The sequence below is a fragment of the Equus asinus genome, chromosome 21 (assembly GCF_041296235.1).
Source record: "Equus asinus isolate D_3611 breed Donkey chromosome 21, EquAss-T2T_v2, whole genome shotgun sequence".
NCBI lineage: Eukaryota > Metazoa > Chordata > Mammalia > Perissodactyla > Equidae > Equus > Equus asinus.
The window spans coordinates 83192797-83215117 of NC_091810.1; the positions used below are offsets into that span (position 1 = coordinate 83192797).

The following is a 22321-nucleotide window of genomic DNA, read 5'->3' on the forward strand; positions in this document are numbered from 1 at the left end:
GAGCTATGGGTTACTTAACTATAATGGAATTCATAGTCAATTACTTTATGGCTTCCACAAATTCCTCACTGTTCTGGTGAACTGGCAATATCTCTTTCATCTTAATTTACTTAGCATGAGGTTTTCAGTTGGATGAATTGCTGGCACACTTTGAGGCTTAAGGTAATATACAGTTGGCCCTCTGTATCTGCGTGTTCTGCATCTACGGACTCAACCAACCATGGATCAAAAGGCCTACAATGGTTGTGTCTGTACTGATCATGTACAGACTTCTTTTTCCTTGTCTTACTCCCTAAACAATACAGTATAACATCTATATACATAGCATTTATGTTACATTAGGTATTACAAGTACAAGTAATCTGGAGATGACAAAGTATATGGGAGGATGTGCATAAGTGATATGCGAATACTATGCCATTTCATATGAGGGACTTGAGCATCGGTGGATTTTGGTATCCGCAGGGGGTCCTGGAACCAATCCCCCACGGATACTGAGGGATGACTGTACTTCTATTCCATGCCTTGAACCAAGGCATACTGAATTTTAGCACAGGCATGTTGTCATTGTTTCAGAAATATTCTGTGTGGTAGCCAATATTCTCAATGTAGATGCTAACCTTTGACCATTCCCTTGTCTTTCTGACTATAAGGTAGTGGCTTAGTAGTCTCCATTCTGTTAACACCAATAATCTGTTGTTTCAAACTCAATGTGTATAGCAGAAGGACATGAAAATGTGTTGGCTCATTTTCTGATTAAAAGTTTCAAATCACCAAGATTAGCAACAATAATCAATTTAACATGGTCAGTCAGGAACTGGCTTGACATAATGTCGATGATACAGTCTTTCTGTCTTGGGGCATTTGTTACGGCCTCATAACTTGTTAGGCTCAAATCTCTACAAGAATACCAGGTAAATCCATGTTTGAGAAAAAAAAATTCTAACGTGGCCAGTAAGGGTAAAAGGTTAAAACCTTCTCAGACACTTTATACCAAGGGACCTTCTACTGGTAGTGAAAGATGAAACTATAAGAAAGAAGGTCTTGAGGCATCCTCAATAGCTATAAAAATACTCTGGGTTTAAAAAGGATCTGGAACCCTAAAAGTAAAACAAAAATGAATTTTCTAAAAACAGAAGTACCATAATTTTATACAAACAGCCTGAAAATCAGGTATCTACAAGCATTCTTTGTACTCTTCAGGAATTAGATGAACAAAAAAGGTAACTCATTAATTGATAAAAAGCTGCTATATAGCAAAACGGATAATTAAAACTATACTAAAATTTGTTTATAAATTATATATAACAAATATAAATTAAAATTATACACAAAATTATATTTGTATCCAGGTGGATTTTACCCTGCTTTATTCAATACAATTTATTTATAGGATTTCCTCTAAGCTTGTATGTAAGACAAACTAATCTCATTTTCCTGGTTTTGTTTAATTATAATTTTCTGGGTGCATTCTCATTCATTTTTAATTGGCTTCAAGGTTGCTCATAATATTTTACCTGAAGTTTTCTCTGCCTGCTAACTTCTCTGTCAAATAGTTAAATACACTAAAGGAGTTCACTGTGTAATGGAACCGTACATTGATTCTTTTTATGAAAAGTTATTTACAATGCAAATACAGTCATGTGCTGCTTAACAACAGGGATACATACATTCTGAGACCTGCATTATTAGACGTTTTGTCATTGTGCAAACATCATAAGAGTGCACTTACACAAACCTAGATGGTATACCCTACACTGCACACCTAGGCTATATCGTACTCATCTTATGGGACCATTTATGTATGTATGTGTGTGTGTGTGTGTGTGTGTGTGTGTATACTGTCATGTATGTGGTCTGTTGTTGACTGAAACACCATTATGTGGTGCATGATTGCTATCAACCCAAGTTAGTCTAAAATTTCTAAATACTTGTATATTGGGTTTTATTCTCTGCTGAAATAGAGCCAGTCATTGGCGAATCTTGAAGAACATATAAAAACAAACAAAGTTATCATTCATGCACAATGAATGAGATTCCTGAGATTTCCTGGATATATCAATAATATGTGTGTTAATTTTCTGTCCTAAATGACTGACTGTCATATCTAGCCTCATCATTCCATATGCCTGGAAGGAGGGTGGCCATACCTCTAGATTGTCCAGAAATGTTCTGGGTTATGCTTATTGCTTTGGAGGAACTATTAAGAGCATTCTTGTCACTCTGAAAAGCATCACAGTTTGTACAGTAAATTCTATGGTCACACTACCTTTACGGAAATCTGGACTCACTGCATTCAAGTACCATTAATCCTACCATTTGGGATGCATCTAAAATATACTAGGTATTTTGTCACCTGAAATCAATGACTGCTATAAAGGTTGTGATGGCTTAAAAATGTCACTTTCTGGTACAAAAAGAAAAGAAAATTAACAATTAGTTTAGGCAGATCTCTTAATTTAATCTCCATTATTTCACCTGTAATTCATATATAAAAGAGGGGGACTACTCCATGGACTGTAAACCTCTTTCAAGTCAACACTTTAGAATTCTATTACTAAAATGTTAACTATTTAACACCCTAGTACAACAAAGAAAGTATGATAATCAGTTCCATTGATCCTAGTTAATTGGTGGGTAATTCATCTATAAGATGGACTCACTCTACTTTATGATTTCTAAAGTCTCTTTCAATTCAACTTTTTATGAGTCTATTACTAAAATATTACTAATTAATGTGTTACAGTAAAACAAGGAGGAATTCAGAACAAGACACAATTAGAATTCCACCATAATATAAGAATATGGCTTTAATAAGCATTCAGCTCTGGGTGTACATTAATGTAACAGGATGAGAAGAGAGATTTTAGCAAAGAATGTTTCTTGTGAAACACAAGAGACCATAAAGGCCAATATTATGATCATGAATCAACGAGAAATCTTTAAACATGATTTGCAGTTGCTTTTGCAGCTGACAAGAATGCTACAGAGAACCAGGAAATATATTTTAATGGTCTTGTAACACTTTAGTAAACAGCAGCAAACAAAGGAATACAGTACAGTAGTCCCCCCTTATCCTCAGGGGATGCACTCTAAGACCCCAGTGGATGCTTGAAACTGCGGATACTACTGAATCCTATGTATACTGCTTTTTCCTATACATATACACCTCTAATAAAGTTTAATTTATAAATTAGGCATAGTAAGAGATTAACAACAATAACTAATAATAAAATAGAACAACTATAACACTATACTATAATAAAAGTTACTGTAGATCTTAGCAACCTCAGCATATGATTTTTTTCTTTCCTTATTAAGTGGTGAATTTTTCCCTTTTCACTTAAAAGAAGCACTTTACAGCTTCTCTTCAGCTTATCTGAATTGCAAGCATCTCTACTCTTGTGCTTTGGGGCCATTATTAAGTAAAATAAGAGTTACTTGACACAAGAACTGCAATATAGAGACAGTTGATCTGATAACCCAGATGGCTACTAAGTGACTAAGGGGCAAGCAGGGTATACAGCATGGATACACAGGACAAAGGGATGATTCAACTCCTGGGTGGGATAGCACAAGATTTCATAAAGCTAATCAGAATACTGCAAAATTAAAAACCTATGAATTGTTTATTTCTGAAATTTTCCATTTAGTATTACTGGACTGTGGTTGACTGCAGGTAACTGTAACTGAGAAAAGTGAAACCATGGATGGGGGGCACTACTGTAATACCATGTGAAAACAGCCCAGCAACACAAATGTGTATTACTTCAAATTACTGCTTTAAATAAAAGATGAAATTGGGTAAAATTAAGTACTTGTGCCTTTTAATCTATCAAAAAAGAACAGTCAGTCCTTGGGTTTTCAGCGATCGAAAATGTTTTCCTTCACTTAATAATCAAGTTCAACCAGCCTAGACCATCATATTCCCTAAACTTTTCAGCAGTTCAGAATACTTGCGTCTCTCATCCCTATCAACTTCTGAATTGTTGTTGCTATTAAAGTCAAATTTTCATATAGTACTTGATTGTTGCATAATACTTTTTAATCCCATTCCTTTAAAACCTAAAGGAGCTAAGAGTATAATTTGAAGTGGTCTATTCCAAGTGTGATATTTATTTGAGTATTTAGTGTTTTATCTTAAACGTTCACAAGCATTTTATATTTTACTCCATAATATATCCACACTTTCTTTGTTAAGAAAATAATGATTTAAAACCTCACTAGGCAAAGTGTGGTCCCTGGACCAGAAGCATAAACATCACTAAAGAGCTTGTGAAAAATGCAGCATCTCAGGCCCCACCTCAGAGCTACTGAATCAGAACTGGCATTTTAAACAAGATCCCCATTTAATTTGTATACATATTTAAAATACTGTTCTTAAAGACATCCTTTACTCAAATGCAACTCTCCAGCTTGTTTTGTTTCTGACTTTATTCCTTCTCTATTCATTGCCAATTCACTTAAAAAATATGGGCAACTCCTTCACCACTTTTCTGTTCCACTTTGCCCTAACCCCACTCATTCCACTGACTCAGTTCTTACTTCTTTCTGATTTTAATTTTCATACAGACTGCATGTTTGTCTCTTTAGGTCTCATTCCTACAGTTTCTCCAGCACTTTCAACTTTGAGTAGTTACAGACTCTTTTAAGTTTCTTTTCTTCCCAGAACTTCAACACAAACAAAAAATATTTTTTCCCAAGTAAAACTGACAGTCTTAAATCTCTAGATTTTCTCCACTTTCTTTGCAACTCTGTTCCCACTCATTTCTAAGCCAAGCAGCTTTTCCATGCAGGGGCTCTTCAGGATTAGTTTATCATTCCTCCAATGTCATACCAGTAGTAGGAAATACAGTTCTAATATCAAAGAGCATTTTAGTGGGCAAACCAAAGTTCACTTGCGTAAACAGATTCTGAGAGAGAATATATTATAAATGTTAATTACAAAATTGTTTAAGTGATAACTGACATGGAAATGTCACATGGAATTACTGCTATGAAGTTTGTACAACTATTAATTAAAGCATTTAAATTTATATATATTTTTTCCTCCTTACATAATTTTCAAACAAGAGAACTAATTGTTTTAACAGCTTGACAACCTTTCACAAACTGTTTAAATAATATAATTTAAAAGCTATAGGCAAAATTCAAGAAAAATAAAAAGCAACAACAAAAAAAGTATGCAGTATTGCAATACTGTAACATTTTTTAAATTGCTAGTCTATATTCAGTGTTGATCCACATCTGCATATATACTCCCACGAAAGGCATACTGATTCCATAAGCAGGCAATCCATGAAGGCAGTTTTGTAAGGAACTGGCTTGTTTTCATTTGATTGAAAAATATCACCTAATTACAATGAATTAAATGACGATTTTATTTAACGTATAATCTAATACAAAAAACAAAATAAAGAGTTATGTTAAAAATTTACCTCACTTTCAAGAAAGAAAAGAACCAGCATCCTAATGAGGTTCCCATTTGGACTGTTCCTTCCCCTCCTCTTTGCTAATGCTTCTTCTGCTTGTGGGTCATGTCTGCTAAACAGCCTGGAGACAAGTAACAAAACAAGAGCATTACAAACTTACATGGATATGAATTGTAGTCTTTTCCTTCACTACACAAATTATTTCAGTGTTTAAAAAAAAAAAGAAACAATATCAGAGAGCAGCTTACTGAGTTTTTTCAATAGAAGTATGTAACAGATGTTTTTATAGGTCAAAAAAATAGTTATATCTGAACAGTTTCATATAGTTCAACCATATATAAAGTGGAAAAGAAAACTTCTTTAATTGATGACTAATCAATGTTCAAATATTTATGAAAAATATACTTTTTATCCTATGTGATAGATACTAGAGCATATAATTTTAGAGTTCTATTTTCTTTTTTTTTTTTTTTTTGAGGAAGATCAGCCCTCAGTTAACTCCTGCCAATCCTCCTCTTTTAGCTGAGGAAGTCCGGCCCTGAGCTAACATCCATGCCCATCTTCCTCTACTTTATATGTGGGACGCCTACTACAGCATGGCATGCCAAGCGGTGCCATATCTGCACCCAGGATCCAAACTGGTGAATCCCGGGCCACTGAAGCGGAACATGTGAACTTAACCGCTGCGCCACCAGGCTGGACCCCGAGTTCTATTTTCTTTAATATTGACTTTATAGTCACATAATTATAGCATTGAACCAAATGTTTCATCAAAAATTATAGAAATATGTACTTTTAATCAATACTTGCAACTTTTCTGCATATTAGCCTATTACCTAGAAATAGTACTTACTAATCCAGGAACATTGAGTAAAATTACATAAAGTTTACAAGAATACCACTTAGTGACAAAATTTCTAAAATATGGCAAAGAAACGACTTGAAAGTTTTACTTTGCCAAGAAGATTTATTCTAACAAAATTTAAGGACTGCTAAAGGTGTCTGATTCCCAAGTATTGCTCCAGGTAAAAGGGATGTAACAGTAAACAAAGACGAAAATCTCTATTCTCACTGAGCCCTCACTCTAGTAGATGAAGATAAAAACAGTACATAAATATTACTCTCTCAGGAGTTATAAGGAAAAACAAGCAACTAGGGATGGGGATATAGAGTGTGCTAGTTTAGAAACAGAAGTCACAGTAGGATTCTCTGATAAGAGGCCACATAACAATAAAATAGGAATAATTTCATGCGACATAAAAATAAACCAAACTCAAGCAGAAAATGAGTACAGACAAGTTAAATTTTTTTTGGGGGGGTGAGGGAAAGTATATGGCATAGGGAGAAGACTAGAGTATTATCTTAAAGTTACATCTGCATAGCTATCAGATTGGTTTAAGAGAAAGCTGTGTTTATTCGGGTGGCTTTTGGAGGGGGGAACAAATGGAAAATATGCGGCTACTTTATAACTGAAATGTACACATTTGGATAATTGCATTCACTATATATAATATAAATATAAGGTACTAAGGAATTAGCTTAATTTTTCTAACATTAAAATATTCATTTCAGACATGTTTTACTACTTTTTGGATGCTTGGTTAAGCTTGTGTATAGCTCATAAACTAGACTACAAAACAGACTATGTACGTATGCACACACATGCATTTTTTTTTAAAACTTAATCATGGAATTCTTGGGGCTACTCTACAGCTTGTTAAGATTTTAAAAGATCACAATATTAAGTGGTGGAGAATGCTCAAAGATATCACTAAGAATCAAAAGTTCTGAAACTGTGAATATCTCCAGGGCAGGGGCATAAAACAAATTCACTGAGTGAAGCTTTCATTTGTATAGGAATTGGTTTCATTTTCACAAAGAAATAAGAAATAATGGAGGCTTATACTTGTGGATTTTTATGTAAAATATTACAATTTAAAAATTTTGGGGGGATAGCCCAGTGGCATATTGATCAAGTTCATGCACTCCACTTTGGTGGCCTGGGGTGTGCGGGTTCGGATCCTGGGCGTAGACCTACACACTGCTCATCAAGCCATGCTGTGGTGGCATCCCAAATACAAAACAGAGAAGATGTGCACAGACGTTAGCTCAGTGACAATCTTCCTCAAGCAAAAAGAGGAAGATTGGCAACAGACGTTAGCTCAGGGTCAATCTTCCTCAAAAAAAAAAAAAAAGAGAGAGAGAGAGAGAAGAATTGGCAAGTATTTCAAACTTAGAAAAATACAATATGGATAAAATCAAATATATTCAAGGACTCTTTCTGACTCAAATGCTACCAGTTTATGGCCTCTATTCTGTAGAGAACCAACCTTTTTTAGTCTATTTTTTCTTTGAAACTATGGAAGCAATCAATTCTTTCTAAAAACACAATGCTTTTTGAAAAGTTAAGTAGAGAACAGAGACTAATTAGAATATAATAGTCCTGGAAAAGTAAGGGAAGTTAAGACTAGAGTACACTCTTGATATTTATGACACCTCAAGATAAACATGGAAATAACACTATTCTATTAGCCATAGATGCCCGAGTCACTGGCAAATTCCATGTATTATTTTAAAAGTCACGCTTGAAAATCTTGGCTTTCTGCCTCACTTTCATTATCAGCATGCACTAGTAGCCAGCTTCCTTCTTAAAGATTTTTACATAGAAACAACTTTTCCCACTTTGAGAGGTACCACTGAGTAGAGAACAGTTTGTTGATGCAGATGTTGGATGAAGGGCCAGGCCTTCTCATTATTAAAGTTAATCATCCATGCACAACAGTTGCCCAGTGCATGATTTATATCTGTGCATAGCATAATCACAAATTACTACATGTACTGGACTTCTGGGTTCACTCACCAATGATCAAAGTCACTAAATTAAATCTATGAACAAAAAACTGAAAACAAAGCAAAAGGTATCACACACAAGAATATGTTTACATTTTAAGAATTAAACCTACTAATCCAATTAATTAAATAAATAAATTAAAGAATTAATCTACTAATAAATTATAGGACATATACAGTAGACCATGATCAAAAATATATTTCATAAGTATGCTTAATTACATTCATAAACTCTCAATAGCTCTATGCTTTGTCTGAAAAAAACAGATGAAGTTTTGCTTTATTTAAACTACAACTGTATACATAATTTTCAGAATCACTATGGATTACCAACTAAAATAATCTTCATCTCAACAGAAAGAATGAAAAAGAACATGAAAAGTTGGAAGGCATTTTGAAGGTGATTTTAGATTACAAATTTATCTTGAGAAACTTATATAAACTTCATGCACTCTCCCAATCTCCACTCACACTCCTAGCTGAGAACCATCCTTTTAGATTTCAGGGAAAAGGATATGTCACAGGGGACATCATTCTCAGGGCTGTGATTCATGATGTGCACATAGGCTGTGAGGATATTACAGCCCACAGAATTTGAAATGGCCACTTCTAGCACTGCTTTCAGTCACTATTACTCTCTTCTACTAACGCTTAAACAACAAAACAAAACACAAAAGTGGAACCTAGTTTTAAAGATAATTCACTCACTTTTTGTGAAGGAATTCTCCAGCTGCCACAGCAACAGGGCGATGTGCTGAGTACACCAAGTGGTAAACATTTTCACAGTCTTCATTGGAAAGAGCTTCTTCACTTCCACTGAAAAATTCAGAAAGTAACATCTGAGCCAAAACAAGTACTTTCAGTTCTACCTTTATTTATATTTTGTAAAGTTCATTACAAAAGCTCAAGGCATATTGACTTTATTTTCATCTCCTTTTAATCTTACTTTGAAAGTAATATTTCTCTTTAATTATGAGACATCTAACCCTTATAAAAAACTCTGCAAATACAAATAAAACAAGAAAATAAAATGTCCACAATCTTTCCCACATACACCCATAGACAATGACTATTAATACCTTGAGATAATAGCTCAAATTAGTTCAAGTTCTTTAAATGTGCGTAAGATTGTGGTTGATAGGCACTGGGAATATATTAGTCCCTTTTTCAGACAGTTAAATTATTATTATGCTATGTAACTTCTTTCTAGAATTGTCTATTTTAAGTTATATTTTATCACTACATTTACAATACTATTTAGCATTCTTTCTATATAAAATGGATTCAGTAGTCACAACTATTCCTTTACTAAATACAATTTTTCCACCTTTCCATTCATGCATTAAAGTTTGAGCCTTTTCTTAGTTTGTTGGAATGTGTCTTTAAGCAGTTTTTTTTCCCAAAAAAGGGAAGTCTATTTCCTGACTATTAACGTGCTTAAAAATGTCTGATATGATTATAGATTAATGATGACTAAATGAAGTATAGAATTCTTGTGCTGTAAAGGTTCTTGACAAGATGTAGGGGTATATACTCAATCCCTAGAATTTCAATCCTGGAGATGCCTCAGAAGCTAGGAGGAGGTTGAGGGACCTGTCAAATAAACATAAAATTAGAGTGACGTTTGCAGCTGCAGAAGGCGGTTGCGTCACAGTATAAGGGAGAAACACAGTGAATGAAAAAGAGCTGGATATCAAAGATGGAAGATAGGCTAGAAGCATTTTTTTAAACTATTACTTCTTTTCCCTCTCAACAATGTCTGTTCTAATTCTGTGAAGCAAAAACAGTAGCCAGCGGTAGTGTGAGTGGTTAACAACAGCGTTGTGCTGGAACCAATAGGCACCAGGAAATTAACAATAGGTATAGGCAAATTGGCTAGCTCATGAACTAACTCTCCCTCTATATCCCTTCCATATACTGAGGGTTATGAGATTACAAATGAAGGAGACAGTTTTTAAGACTGCCAGGGAAAAGTTACAAATTATAATAAACAGAGGCTTTCTGTCCTGAAGAACAAATGTCTCTGCTCATGCTCAACTTATACCCCAAAATTATGAGGAGGGGCACAAGGCTAACGCCTAAGTTTTAACCCCTTTACCCAATTATATATCATTAGCTCAATTAGCTGACAACCTCAATAGAAAGTTAAACTTATAGGAAAAAAAATTTAACAAGACATCTCATAAGTAAAAGGTAAATAATCTACACCAAAAGGAGAACTACCAGATGGATAGAAAAAGCATTTAAAGGAAGTGTAACAGGATGTTAAATATGACTTTATCTGTTGTTTCAGGAAGCTTTGGTAGAGATCCCACAAGCCAAGAAAAGTAAGGCCAGATCATTTCATGCAAATGCTATAAGAAACTGGAAAGCTAGTTTTGTGATCCTTAGCTCATTACTCACCAAAATAGTAAGTAAACAGCAATTAGGAGACTGAGCAATACAATGGGTAGAAAGGGTTTCTTTCAAAAGAAAGATTCAGAGGGTCAGCCCCAATTACCTATTGGTTAAGTTCAGTACAGTCCACTTCAGCAGCCTGGGTTCAGTTCCCAGGTGCAGGCCTATACCACTCATCTGTGAGTGGTCATGCTGTGGCTGCAGACCACACACAAAATAGGGGAAGACTGGCAAGAGATGTTAGCTCAGGGCAAACCTTCTTCAGCAAAAAAGAAAAAAAAAAAGAAAAGAAATACGTCAGAGTACTGTGGTACTCTGAAACCATCTCCCCAAGCCAAACTGGAGCACAAAGTTTCAGAGAATCACTATCAAAACTTTATAAACATTCCTTACAATTATGAAGAGGTTTAGGAAATGGTTCTTGGTGCAGGGCTTAAAAAAGTCTTAATGTGAAAAGCTGACTAGAGCAACCTATGGTAGTAGATTGAGAGAGGGCTATAAGGGGAGTAAGCCATACTTTCTTCGTTCATAAATGGTCTGTTTCCTATAGGCCAAATATGGGATATTTAAAGGGAGCTAGCCTGAATAGTGGACTTTGCCCATCAAGACTACCCATAGGGCAAACAACTCCAACAGAGGAAACCTGAAAGCTAGGGGCTGCGTCATAAAGTAAATAGCCAGAGGAGGCACTGTCCACTCTGGGAGGTGTAGTCACAAATACCTAGAGTGGGATGAGCTCTCTGAGAAATCCAGAGAGGATGAATGTATCTAATGAATTAGGATATCTGACACAGCTGGAGGGCCATAACTGTACCACTTAAATAAGACATGATCTGCTCTTATTTCCTCCAATCAAAATGCAGAAAAGAACCTTAAGAACAGAGTTTTGAAACCAGCCAAACCACCTTCTAAATTCATGACGAAAATAGGATTTTTGCCAAACAAGGTCTCAGATAGTTTGAAAACTCTCCTAGCAGGAAAAGATAATCTTGGAGGAGTCTATGAGATAATTAGTCTTCCCTGGAAATAAGGGAAATATCAAAGGAAAGTTTACTCCTATCTAAATGAGCAAGCACTGAAACTAAATAAAAAAAGGAACCAAGAAAAAAAAGTATATACTTAACAACACAGATCTTAAACTCTAGATGATTCCAATGAAACAGGTGGGTGGGGAGAATGTCAGGGTACTTTTTTGTTCAAGGGAAACATATTAATAAGCTTGTGAAATTTACAAGAAAAATGTAACTAGGGGCCTAATATTTTAAAATAGATTTGAAAAGGAAAAATCTCTTCATAAACAACAAGAAAGAATGGTATGTAAGGATAAAATGAACACTATCAGAAGTGTTCATGAAGACATCAGGAATACATCTATCAATCTATATACTCTGAAGTATACCAAGCAACAACTTATAAGGAAAGATACACCAACAACAGTATTTGGAGACTTTAACACATCCCTCTTAAGTAGATAAAAAATAAGCAATGGTATAGATATTTTGAATGACACAGTAAATAAACTCAAAACAATGAATCTAAACACATAACTATATACACAACATAGTTACATTTGTTTTTACATATACTTAGAAAATTTAGAAAATTGACCCAACCACTCAGAACACCTTCTCAAATAATACAATAAAATAGAAAGGATGGTTTAAAAGAACCTGATATAATTGGGGAGAACAAAAACATACCATTGAACAACCTATAATTAAACTGAAAATCATTAACATAATAAAAATATTTATCAATCACTGTTTATGAAAATACTATCTGTCCAAATTTTCAGGAGACCAATAAAATAAGTAGTACTTAAAGGTATTTTTATTACTTTAAATATGACTATTAAAAAGCATCAAAAAAAGGAACCAAAACAAGCTCGTTCTCTGAAAATAATAAGGACAAACTTCTAGCATGACTGATCAAGAAAAACAATTTTTTTTTACAAATAAAATAGAAGATGAAAAATAGGAATTAACAAAAGAAACAGCTGAGATTTTGAAGTAATAAAAATATGCACTATAAAATAATAAATTCGAAAACTGTGATGAAATTGCTATACTAAAAAAATTTACAAAAAGCCGAAATTAGCACAATAAGAAACAAAAGCTAATTTAGATAGATAACCACGAAGGAAGCAGAAATAGTAAAGACCTTTTCCTCAAGAGAAATTCAAAATTGATACAGTTTTAACAAGAGAATTCTCCCAAGATTTCAAGGAAGAACTAATCTCTGTCACAGAATATTTGTCTCAGTAAAGAAAAAAGGTGAGAAACTATAGAAGGTATTTCATAATTAGACTATAACTTTGATTTCAATGTTGGATAATAGACAAGAAAAAAATGTCAAATTTATACATGAACACACATGTGAAAATCCTAAATAAGATAGTAAAAATAACATTGCATTTAAGTAAAATAAAGTAAAACCAAATATATCATGTTCAAATAGGATTTATTCTAGAAATGCAAGGGTGGTTTGACATTAGACAAATCTATCAATTTGATTCAGGCTCATCAATGTACGAAAAGAAAATCCCAGAAAACTCAGAACAAAGGAACTTTTTATCACGTATCAAAAACCTATCTCAGGGGCTGGCCCAGTGGCATATAAGTTTGCACACTGCACTTTGGCTGCCCAGAGTTTGCAGGTTTGGCTCCCGGGTGTGGACCTACACACCACTCATCAAGCCATGCTGTGAGAGTGTCCCACATAAAAAACAGAGGAAGACTGGCACAGACATTAGATCAGGGACAATCTTCAAGCAAAAAGAGGAAGATTGGCAACAGATATCAGCTCAGGGCCAATCTTCCTCATCAAAGAAAAAAACACCTATTTCAGAAATCACAGAAACAGAGAACTTTAGATGCCTTCTAAAGACAAAAACAAAAACAATGTGCCATCACTGATACTTTTATAGCGCTAAAAGTACTGGTTAACATAATTAGACAAGAGAATGAAACAAAAGTTTTAAGGTTAGGAACAGAGGAGACAACACTGAAATTGTTTGCAGACGATATAAGCTACATAGTAAACCCAGAGAATCAACAAAACATCAGAATGCATAAGAGTTCTAATAGGTTGCACATATAAGACCAACATAAAAATTAAAGGTTTCTCTTCCTCAGCAACAAAAATGCTAAATACAAATCACATGACAACAAAACCATAAAGTAATTAAGAATTAACCTAATAAATAATGTAAACACCTCTGTGAAAAAATTTAAACCTTACATAAAAGACCCAATGAGATTTTAATAAAGAAATGCATCATTTTCATGCATAAATAATATATAACTGTAAAGAATTCCATTCTCTCCTAAATTTTATCATAAAATTAAATGCAGTTCTAATATTTAAAATCCCAGCCAAAGTTTTTGAGGAAATAGACAAATGTACTTTAAAAATTCATATAGAAGAAAAAAAATCCACAAGGAGCTAAGTGGATTTTAAAAAGAAAGGTAAAGAAAAAGGAATCATCCAATAAGAGAAGGCCATATGTATAACATGTAACATATACTATATTATAAAGCCATAATAAGAAAGAGTAAAGTACTAGAGCAAAAAGAGGTAAAAAGACATCAAAACCATAAAAGACCCTGGCAAAGATGATATCTGGTACATGATGGATGTGACATCACAAAGTAGGGATGGGAGGATTTGTAATGACTTTGCTAAGATCTACATTCTCTCACACAGATTCTTCCTAGTTTTTAGTCAAAGCTCTACAGATAAAACTTACTATCACTATTTAAAAACCTCTATCATATTGACACAATTTAAATGCCTTATTTCCTTTCTCCTACTTTTATACAATTATAAGGAAGCCCATCTGACAAACCTATCCCCTTTGAAACCTTCTCTCTCTCTTTTTCTTAAATCAAAAAGTATGTTTCTTAACTGATATTTCTTCTGGACTGCATAAAAGAACTTTTATTTGGTGGAAACACAATAGTCAAAATAAAAAACGAACAGAGAGAAAAACAAAACATTTTATTTCAAACCTAACCTTAAAATGTAAAAGCAGAACCTAAAGTGATGAGAATATTTATTAGAGTTATACATGTGAAGTATATCAATAATGCTGAGAAAAAGACATTAAAATATCAACAGATTAAATTAAAATATTAACAAATATTATACTTACTGAAGTATCAGAGTAACCAATCGAATAGCTTCCACAGCAACATCATATTCCTTATCAAGTGTCATTGATACAATGCGATCCTGAAAAAAAGTTACAAATCAAACCAACCAGGAGCAGAAAATAAGTTGGGAGAAAGCTAAAGTAATGTTCTTTGGCGAGTAAATGCAAGACTAACAATAGATTAAATGAAAAGCTTTACCCTTGAAATCGTATCATCATAGCTTTACTTACACAAAGGAGATATTAATATAAATATTCATAATCTAAAATCTTTCTCATCAATTGGCATTCTCTAACACTGAGACAAAGAAATCTTAACTTGCAAAATTAATATAATCACAAGCTGTATATAAATAAAATCTTTTAAGCAGGAAAACCTTCTGTTAAAGGCAATAAAGAACTCATGTTGGTAATAACTTTTGTAAAGCAGAGATCCATTCATATATTTAATATGGGTTTAAAGAATATGCAGTAAAGAATATGAACTAAACACTTGGCTTAATATCATTTGTGAAACTATCCATAACTAGCATTTTTAAAGTGAAAAATAAAATAAGCTAAGCATTCTTAATGCTTACCTTGAATCGGTTTGTGAATAGCTCCAGTTTGGGGAATAATTCTCTATTGGTATATAAACTCTGTAGAGCTTTCAAACACTTCAGCCTGACTTCTCCTTGCTGCAGAAATACAAATAAAAACACAATAGACGTGATCAATTCCATGTCAAAAAGGTTGGAAAGATTTTCAAGTCTATATGAAGACTAAAGTAATTTTCAGTTTAACCATTCAACCATTTACTTCATACTGCAATTCAACATAGGGTGGAACTGAGCAATTGTGTAGACTGTGTTGCACTTATATTTGATTAAAAACGCAGTGAAAACCCCTTAGTTACTTGAGAGTAAGCTACAACCTTTTCAAACATGTATCAATTCTGATTCAACATGGAGTATTTCCCATGTTACACTGTGGCACTTTAAGAGGATTTTTAACCTATGATTTTAAATAGAGAAGGGTATGCTAATATGTCCTTCATGTTACTGAATAATCCTGCAGGAAAACCTAATTTCATATTGAAGTTATTGTTTATTCATTTAACAAATATTTACTGGATGCCTTTAACATTCCAAAAAGAGCAGTTAGGAAAACAGATAACGAGCAAATGTTTAAATCAAAGGCAAAATAATAGAGTGAAGTGTCCTGGGGCTGCTATTTACTCGTGGAATATCTTTAATAAAGTCATTACTTGGAGTAGAAGATGTTGGTGATCAAAGTACATTCAGGATCATCTAGAAATTTAGCCAACTCTCTCAAAAGATTCAAAGCAGACTGAAGTTTCTATGTCGAAAAAGAAGCAATGTGCTGTAACAGTAGAAGCTCAAGTTCTGGAATCAGACAAAACTGAATTTTATTTCCAATTCTATAGCTTATTAGCTACATGAGAGATAGCAAGTATGTTAATCACTCTGATACTCAGTTTTCTCATTTATAAAATAGTGATACAAACTTCAGAAGGTTGTTGTAAGGATTAAATACAGAGGTATGCTGGGAAAAGTTTTAACCAGCTTTGGGGGATGGCGCCCTGAAATGTTGCATTTGCAGATTTCTGGAGAATAAATACTTCCTCCATGGCCAATTTCAAGCTACCAATTGATGTTACTGAACTTGTATTTGCAAAGGGATGTGCACAATCACTCTCTTGCAAGCTGATTCAAGGTAGCTCTAGCACACCACTGAATAAGATGATGTTTCTTGGTAAAGTCTTTAGCACGTGAGATACCTTAGCAGATGCTGTTGATGCCAGGTCCAGGTCCCGTATCCTAACAGAAAAGGCTAATTAATCTTCCCACTTACTCCTGTGTTGACAGCTAATGTCTCATAGCTCCACCTGGCATAGAGAGTCCTGGGAGGTCATGCTCTACCTTGCCTCTCCTGTGCACATCCTTTCCTTCCTCCAGGCTGAGGCCCACGGCCAGCATGGAATGATATAGGGTAAAACAGCCCAACCTCCTTGCCTCAGGGTAGGACAACCTCTGAGGTGCAAATTATTCTTCAAAGCTCCTTGTGAGAGCGTGCTAAAAGAAGACTTCTCCTGAAACCATGTTTCTGTTAGTGTATTTCCTGCTTTATCCTATTTTCCTCATTTTCTTATAGGCTTCTCTTCAGAGTACAAACCTCAGTGCATCACTAGCACAAAAATCTGACTCAGGCTTGGCTTCTATGGAATGTCACTTAAACAGTTGGTACCAAGCATGGTCCTAGAAAGAAGACTTTAATGATGGGATTCTGGGGTTGGATCATTTGAAGGATGGATTACTATGAGGAAGGACCCAATTACTGGTGGTAGGTGAAGTACTGATAGTCTCTGAAATAGGATAGCAGCCATTTGCTATTTCACCTGTGGGTAAAAGGGGACACACACTTAGCTTATACAAAATGCCTAGCATTTGAAGGAGCAGGGTGAATGGTAACTATAAGGACTATGGAACTGGGTGACTAAGTGTCACTGAGATACCAAAGAGAGAAAATGACAGGCTAATTAATTACCAGTTTAAAGCAAGTGTTACCTCTTTTGCAACATTTAAAGAACCTTATCTTTTGTAGATAAAGAGCTGATCATACTGAAGACTAGGCCTAGGACCCAATTTTAAGGGTGGCAGAATTTAAGAGACTCTGCATCCCAGGCAAGTCTCCTAAGTCAAAATCAGGACCATAGAGGAAAAATGTACAAGTCTAAAGAATATCTGGGTGGATGCAGTTGAGAACCTTGAACTCCAAGTTTCCCACGAACTCGTGGGCCTGAAAATAAGGCTCACGTCCCCTCGTTAGAGGATAGCATGTCCCATCTGTCCTCCCACCCCCAAGACTATATGGAAGCCTCAAGTGAAGCAGTGCCTTGACAATGCTAGTAGCCCTCCTCATGATCTACACCAACCTTCCCTTGTGGCCACCAGACCAAGGTCAAATCTCAGCATGGTCCAAATGGGGAAGTACTGGGTCAGCTAAGGGAGGAGACAGATTACATGTTACAAGTGCTGCAGGATGGGCCAATCTGAACCAGAAAGAACCAGGATAGGCTAGGGAGTGGGTTCTGAGAGTAGTGGACAGGGGAGTGGGAATATAAAACAGAATATGGGAGAATTTTTGGCTATGGGGAACTTTCTGTTAACTCAAGATTTAAGGCCTTGTTGAGGGCCCCTGGAAATGGCCTAACACATTGCTGGATGGCTCTTGGAAAAAGCAATGGTGCATACTAAATGAAACAGATGCCAGAATCATTGTGGCAGACATTAGAGACACAGAAAAGTGTAAGCATTCCAGAAAGGATCTCTTACATAAGCTCAGAAGACCTCTCAGCTGAGTATGTTCCTCAGGAGGGTCCAGAGAATACTGTTTACCACGGCAATCAGGAAAAGATTGGCAATAGGGGCAGAGGCATTACTGAGAAGCTCCAGAGTGACTGAGTTCTGTAGGCTAGGATTGGCAGTAGCAGATACTCAAACAGAATAGCAGAGACAAGGTACCATCACCTACCTATGAGATGCAAGGGGGGCATAATAATTATAATGGGCAGCAAGGTGGAAGGGCAGCCCAGGGGATCTATGGAGATGGCTCACAGGACATGGTATTCCTGGAGGCAAGACAAGTGGAAAGCCAACAAGTATCACACAATTACAAGAGATCAACAATGGGTGAGCAAAAGACTAAGAACAGCTGTTCCACTGTAAAAATCACAATCCCAGAGATTGCATGTAAGTAGTTTCCTTACTGCTCTCCAACTAGAGATTTGAAAATAAGGCCAAAAAAGATGAAATTACTCTATCTATCCAAGTTCACACAGCAAATTATTGGTAGAGCAAAGACACTAATTAAGCTTTAGCTTCATTTTGCCCAGAGTGGCCTCCTAATCAACTACTTCTCCTTTCAAGTCTTTGTTCTTCACCTATAACATGCCCTGCCTACATTACAGGAACTTAATTAAATAAAGTCGTACCCATAAAAATACTTAGAAAACTGCAAAATGACTTAGCTAGAGGAAGACTCCAGTTGCCTTTTTGATAACTGCTCTACTATACTCTGAAGATACTCCCATTACCGTACCTAAATGCTTGACTGTTCTCCCATTACACAAAATCTTATTCAAATCTAAATACTGTTTAACACAGTGCTTAACACATAATCACTGCAATAAATAATTTTTGAATGAATAACTATATAAATACATGAAAACAGAAAAGAAACATAGAAAGATAAAACAATTTGTTAAGGGAAGGGGCTGTGCATATTTGTCAGAGACTCTTTAACCTATCAATATTTTTGCAACATTACTTTTGGAAAAAAATGTTAAGAGCTATAAACAGTATTATGCAGCATAGTGGCCTGATTTAATAAAGAGTTGTATTTTTTAAGGGACAATAATTCATGTTTCTAGGAGAAAATACTGATTGTTATTAAAACGCATACATATAATATAAATGCTTCAATGGGAATAATGTGAAAGACTTAAAATTAACCAAATTCAGGTGTCCTGTCAAGGAGTAGATGTGTCTGTATGTAGCAGGGGTCAAGGGAATAAGAGAACAAATAAATTTTTTTAACAGTTTTATTGAGACATAACTGATATACAAAAAAACATTTGATGAGTTTGGACATATGTGTTCATGCATGATACTATTACAGTCAAGGCAATAAATATATCCATCACCTCCAAAAGTTTCCTTGTATCCCTTTTTCTTTTCTTTATTTTATTTGGTACGAAGAGAAGGAGTGGTCTTGAGGGACATTGTTATGTACTGCTGGGAAAGGCAGTTTTGTGTATGCAGTCTTCTAACCTCCACTTGGCCTCATGAGAATGCGCCTTGGGCCTGGAACACTTCCTTACCAAGAGATACAGAGGAGCCAACAGAATAGACCATGGCATGCTGGAAACAAAAGGACTAGTCAGCCCCATTGAGAGAGTGGTGCTAGCTCTAGGGATGGGTGGTGGTGAGAGACTGACTGAGGTGCTGGCCTCCCTCTGGTCACAGGGGAATAAAGAGGATATTGATAATCTCCTTATTTACAGGGATGAACTGGTGCAATGGATGAGGGTGGAAACGTGAAGTGGGTCCCAAAAAAAGCAGGGAAACTATATTCTACCTCTTGGATGCCTTTGTGCTCCCATGCCACCCCCAACTCCCATGGTGTCTCAGGGGTTACAAATGACGTCTGAGAGAAGTAAAGGGGTTTCATGCAGGAAAATTCACCTGACCCAGTTGCTTGCAGGCCTCAAATAAGACCTGTTTTCATCCAATGCAAAACCACTGATAAAAACAAAACTGTTGAAATGAAGTCCTTTCTGAAAGTGAAACAGGAAAACTGAAGGACAGACATGGATATCTGCCAGGTGTATCTCATGCAGCATGGTTGGGGCATCTGTTTGATGAAGATGCATTGCAGACTCAAATGTATAGGGTTAATTACTACAGTTAGGGATGAGGTGAAGGTTTTTGGGTCCCCACTGGGGACCAGAGGCCATACGTCCCTGTCAGGATAGAAGGGAAAGCAGCGGGGGTGGGAGTGGGGGGATTCAGACTTTTATGGAGCTCCTAGATACTGATGCCCATATGATAATACTCTCAGGTCCCCAAAGGGGTAGGATTAAAACAGTGGCTTTGGATGGTTTTTGGGAGGATGTAGTTACCCATGAGGGACAAGTTCACATGTGTTTAGGGATGGGATCCTTTGGACCATTCAGGTGCCGATGATCATGGTTCCCACCATGGAGTACATAATAGGCATTAACATTTTGGCTGAGTGCAGTGCAGAACACCATCATCACCTCAAGGGGTATGCAGAAGGATAAACTGAAGCATAATGGGCCAGGTGCAGTCTTGGTGAACTCCAGAGTTGCCCAAACCATGAAACAGTGTTCAACAAATATACTGAATCTATGCCGGGGCTGGGGGGCGGGGGGTGATGGATACACATTATTTTGTCAATTCAAGACAAAACAAGCAGAGGTACTGATAACCACCCTATCACAACTTAATAGCCCTGTCTGGCCAGTCAGGAAGGACTCTAGAGCTTGGGGGGTTGACAACTACCACAGGTTAAACGTGGAAGCCCTAGCTTTGGCCCCAGCAGTCCGATATTATCGTCATCACTGAGACAGTGGCAATCCATATGGGAAACTAGTACACAGTTACTGAGCTGGCTAATGCCTTTTACTCAATCCCTTTGCAGAATGAGGATCAGGACCAATTTGTGTTTACATGGAACAGCCTGGAATATAACTTTACTGTACTTTTGCAGGGATATCTAAATTCCTCTGCAATATGCCACTGTGGAAGGGGTTGATACTTAACAAGCCCAAGTCCACAAGAAATTTTAGTCATCCATTACATTAATGACATCCTAATAACAGGGCCAACGGAAAAACATGGCTACAGTGCTGCACACAAGTCACTGACAAAATGATTAGTGCCAATTTGACTATAAATCCAGATAAAGTCCAAGCCTGGCACAGCAGGTGCAATTCCTAGGGGCTACTTTGGCAAAAAGCCAAAAAGTATTCCAGAGACGATCAAATAAAACCCACAGGCCCTGGCAGCAACCGCTAATAAAAAGGAGGTCCAACAGCTAGTGGGCCTCTTTGCATAATGGAAACAGCATCTGTCCCACCTGGGTGCTCTCTTGGTCCCTTTAATCAAGGAGACCTGCAAAGCAGCCAATTTTAAGTGGGGCCCTTTAATATAGCAGCAGGGTTTGCAAGTTGTTCAATGAGCTGTGGTCCAGGCACAGCTTTTGGGACCTTCGAAGCCTGCAAGCCTGATGGAACTGCAGGTTTCCCCAACCCTCCCACACACTGATTAGAGTCCGTGGCAAAAGGAAACTACTACTGGTGTGCATTGGCTTCTTGGATTCTAGACCCACAAACTTCCAGAAGCTGCCGCCAAGGACATCCCTTATGAATGACATTTCCTTGCTTGCTATCGGGCACTGGTGGAGATGGAGCATCTTATGGCTGGAGTGCCACATGTGATGGTGCCACCTCAACTGCTCATTCTCACTTGGGTAATAACAAAGCTTACCAAAAAAACTGGAAAGGTTCAAAAAGCTCAATCATAAAATGGAAATGGTGCATCCAAGATCAGGCCTGGCCAGAATCCCAAGGGACCAGTAGACTCCATAAGGAAATAGCCAGCTTACCAAATAAGGCCCAAACAACCATTAGGGGATGCTTTAGCCCCTCCTGGGGCAACTTGGGGCCTAAGATTCAAAGATGTGCCTGCTGACAGTATTTCACAATTTACTGACATCTCTGTGAAACTAAAGGCAGATGGGGTCTGCTGGGTTGCAGATGTCATCCAGACAATGCATGGCCATCTTTTACCACAAGGGTGGGAGATGAAATCAAGGAGTACCAAGGAACATCTGATCTTTCCAATCAGGTGGGTGACATTATTAGATATGCTGAGTTCGTGCAGGATGTGACCTGCTTTCCTGG

The 22321-nt window shown here is 36.3% G+C and overlaps 1 protein-coding gene across 5 annotated transcripts in view; it reads right to left on the minus strand.

Moving 5' to 3' along the window:
• Nucleotides 1-22321, minus strand: part of STAG1 (STAG1 cohesin complex component) — a 369927-nt gene that overhangs the window by 96649 nt on the left and 250957 nt on the right. For all 5 annotated transcript variants that reach the window (XM_044754937.2, XM_070493352.1, XM_070493351.1 and 2 more), the window contains 4 exons: nucleotides 15411-15509; nucleotides 14833-14912; nucleotides 8991-9098; nucleotides 5439-5553 (listed from right to left, as the gene is read on the minus strand). In XM_044754937.2, coding sequence (XP_044610872.1) covers nucleotides 5439-5553; nucleotides 8991-9098; nucleotides 14833-14912; nucleotides 15411-15509 — 402 coding nt within the window. The remainder of the gene's footprint in view (nucleotides 1-5438; nucleotides 5554-8990; nucleotides 9099-14832; nucleotides 14913-15410; nucleotides 15510-22321) is intronic.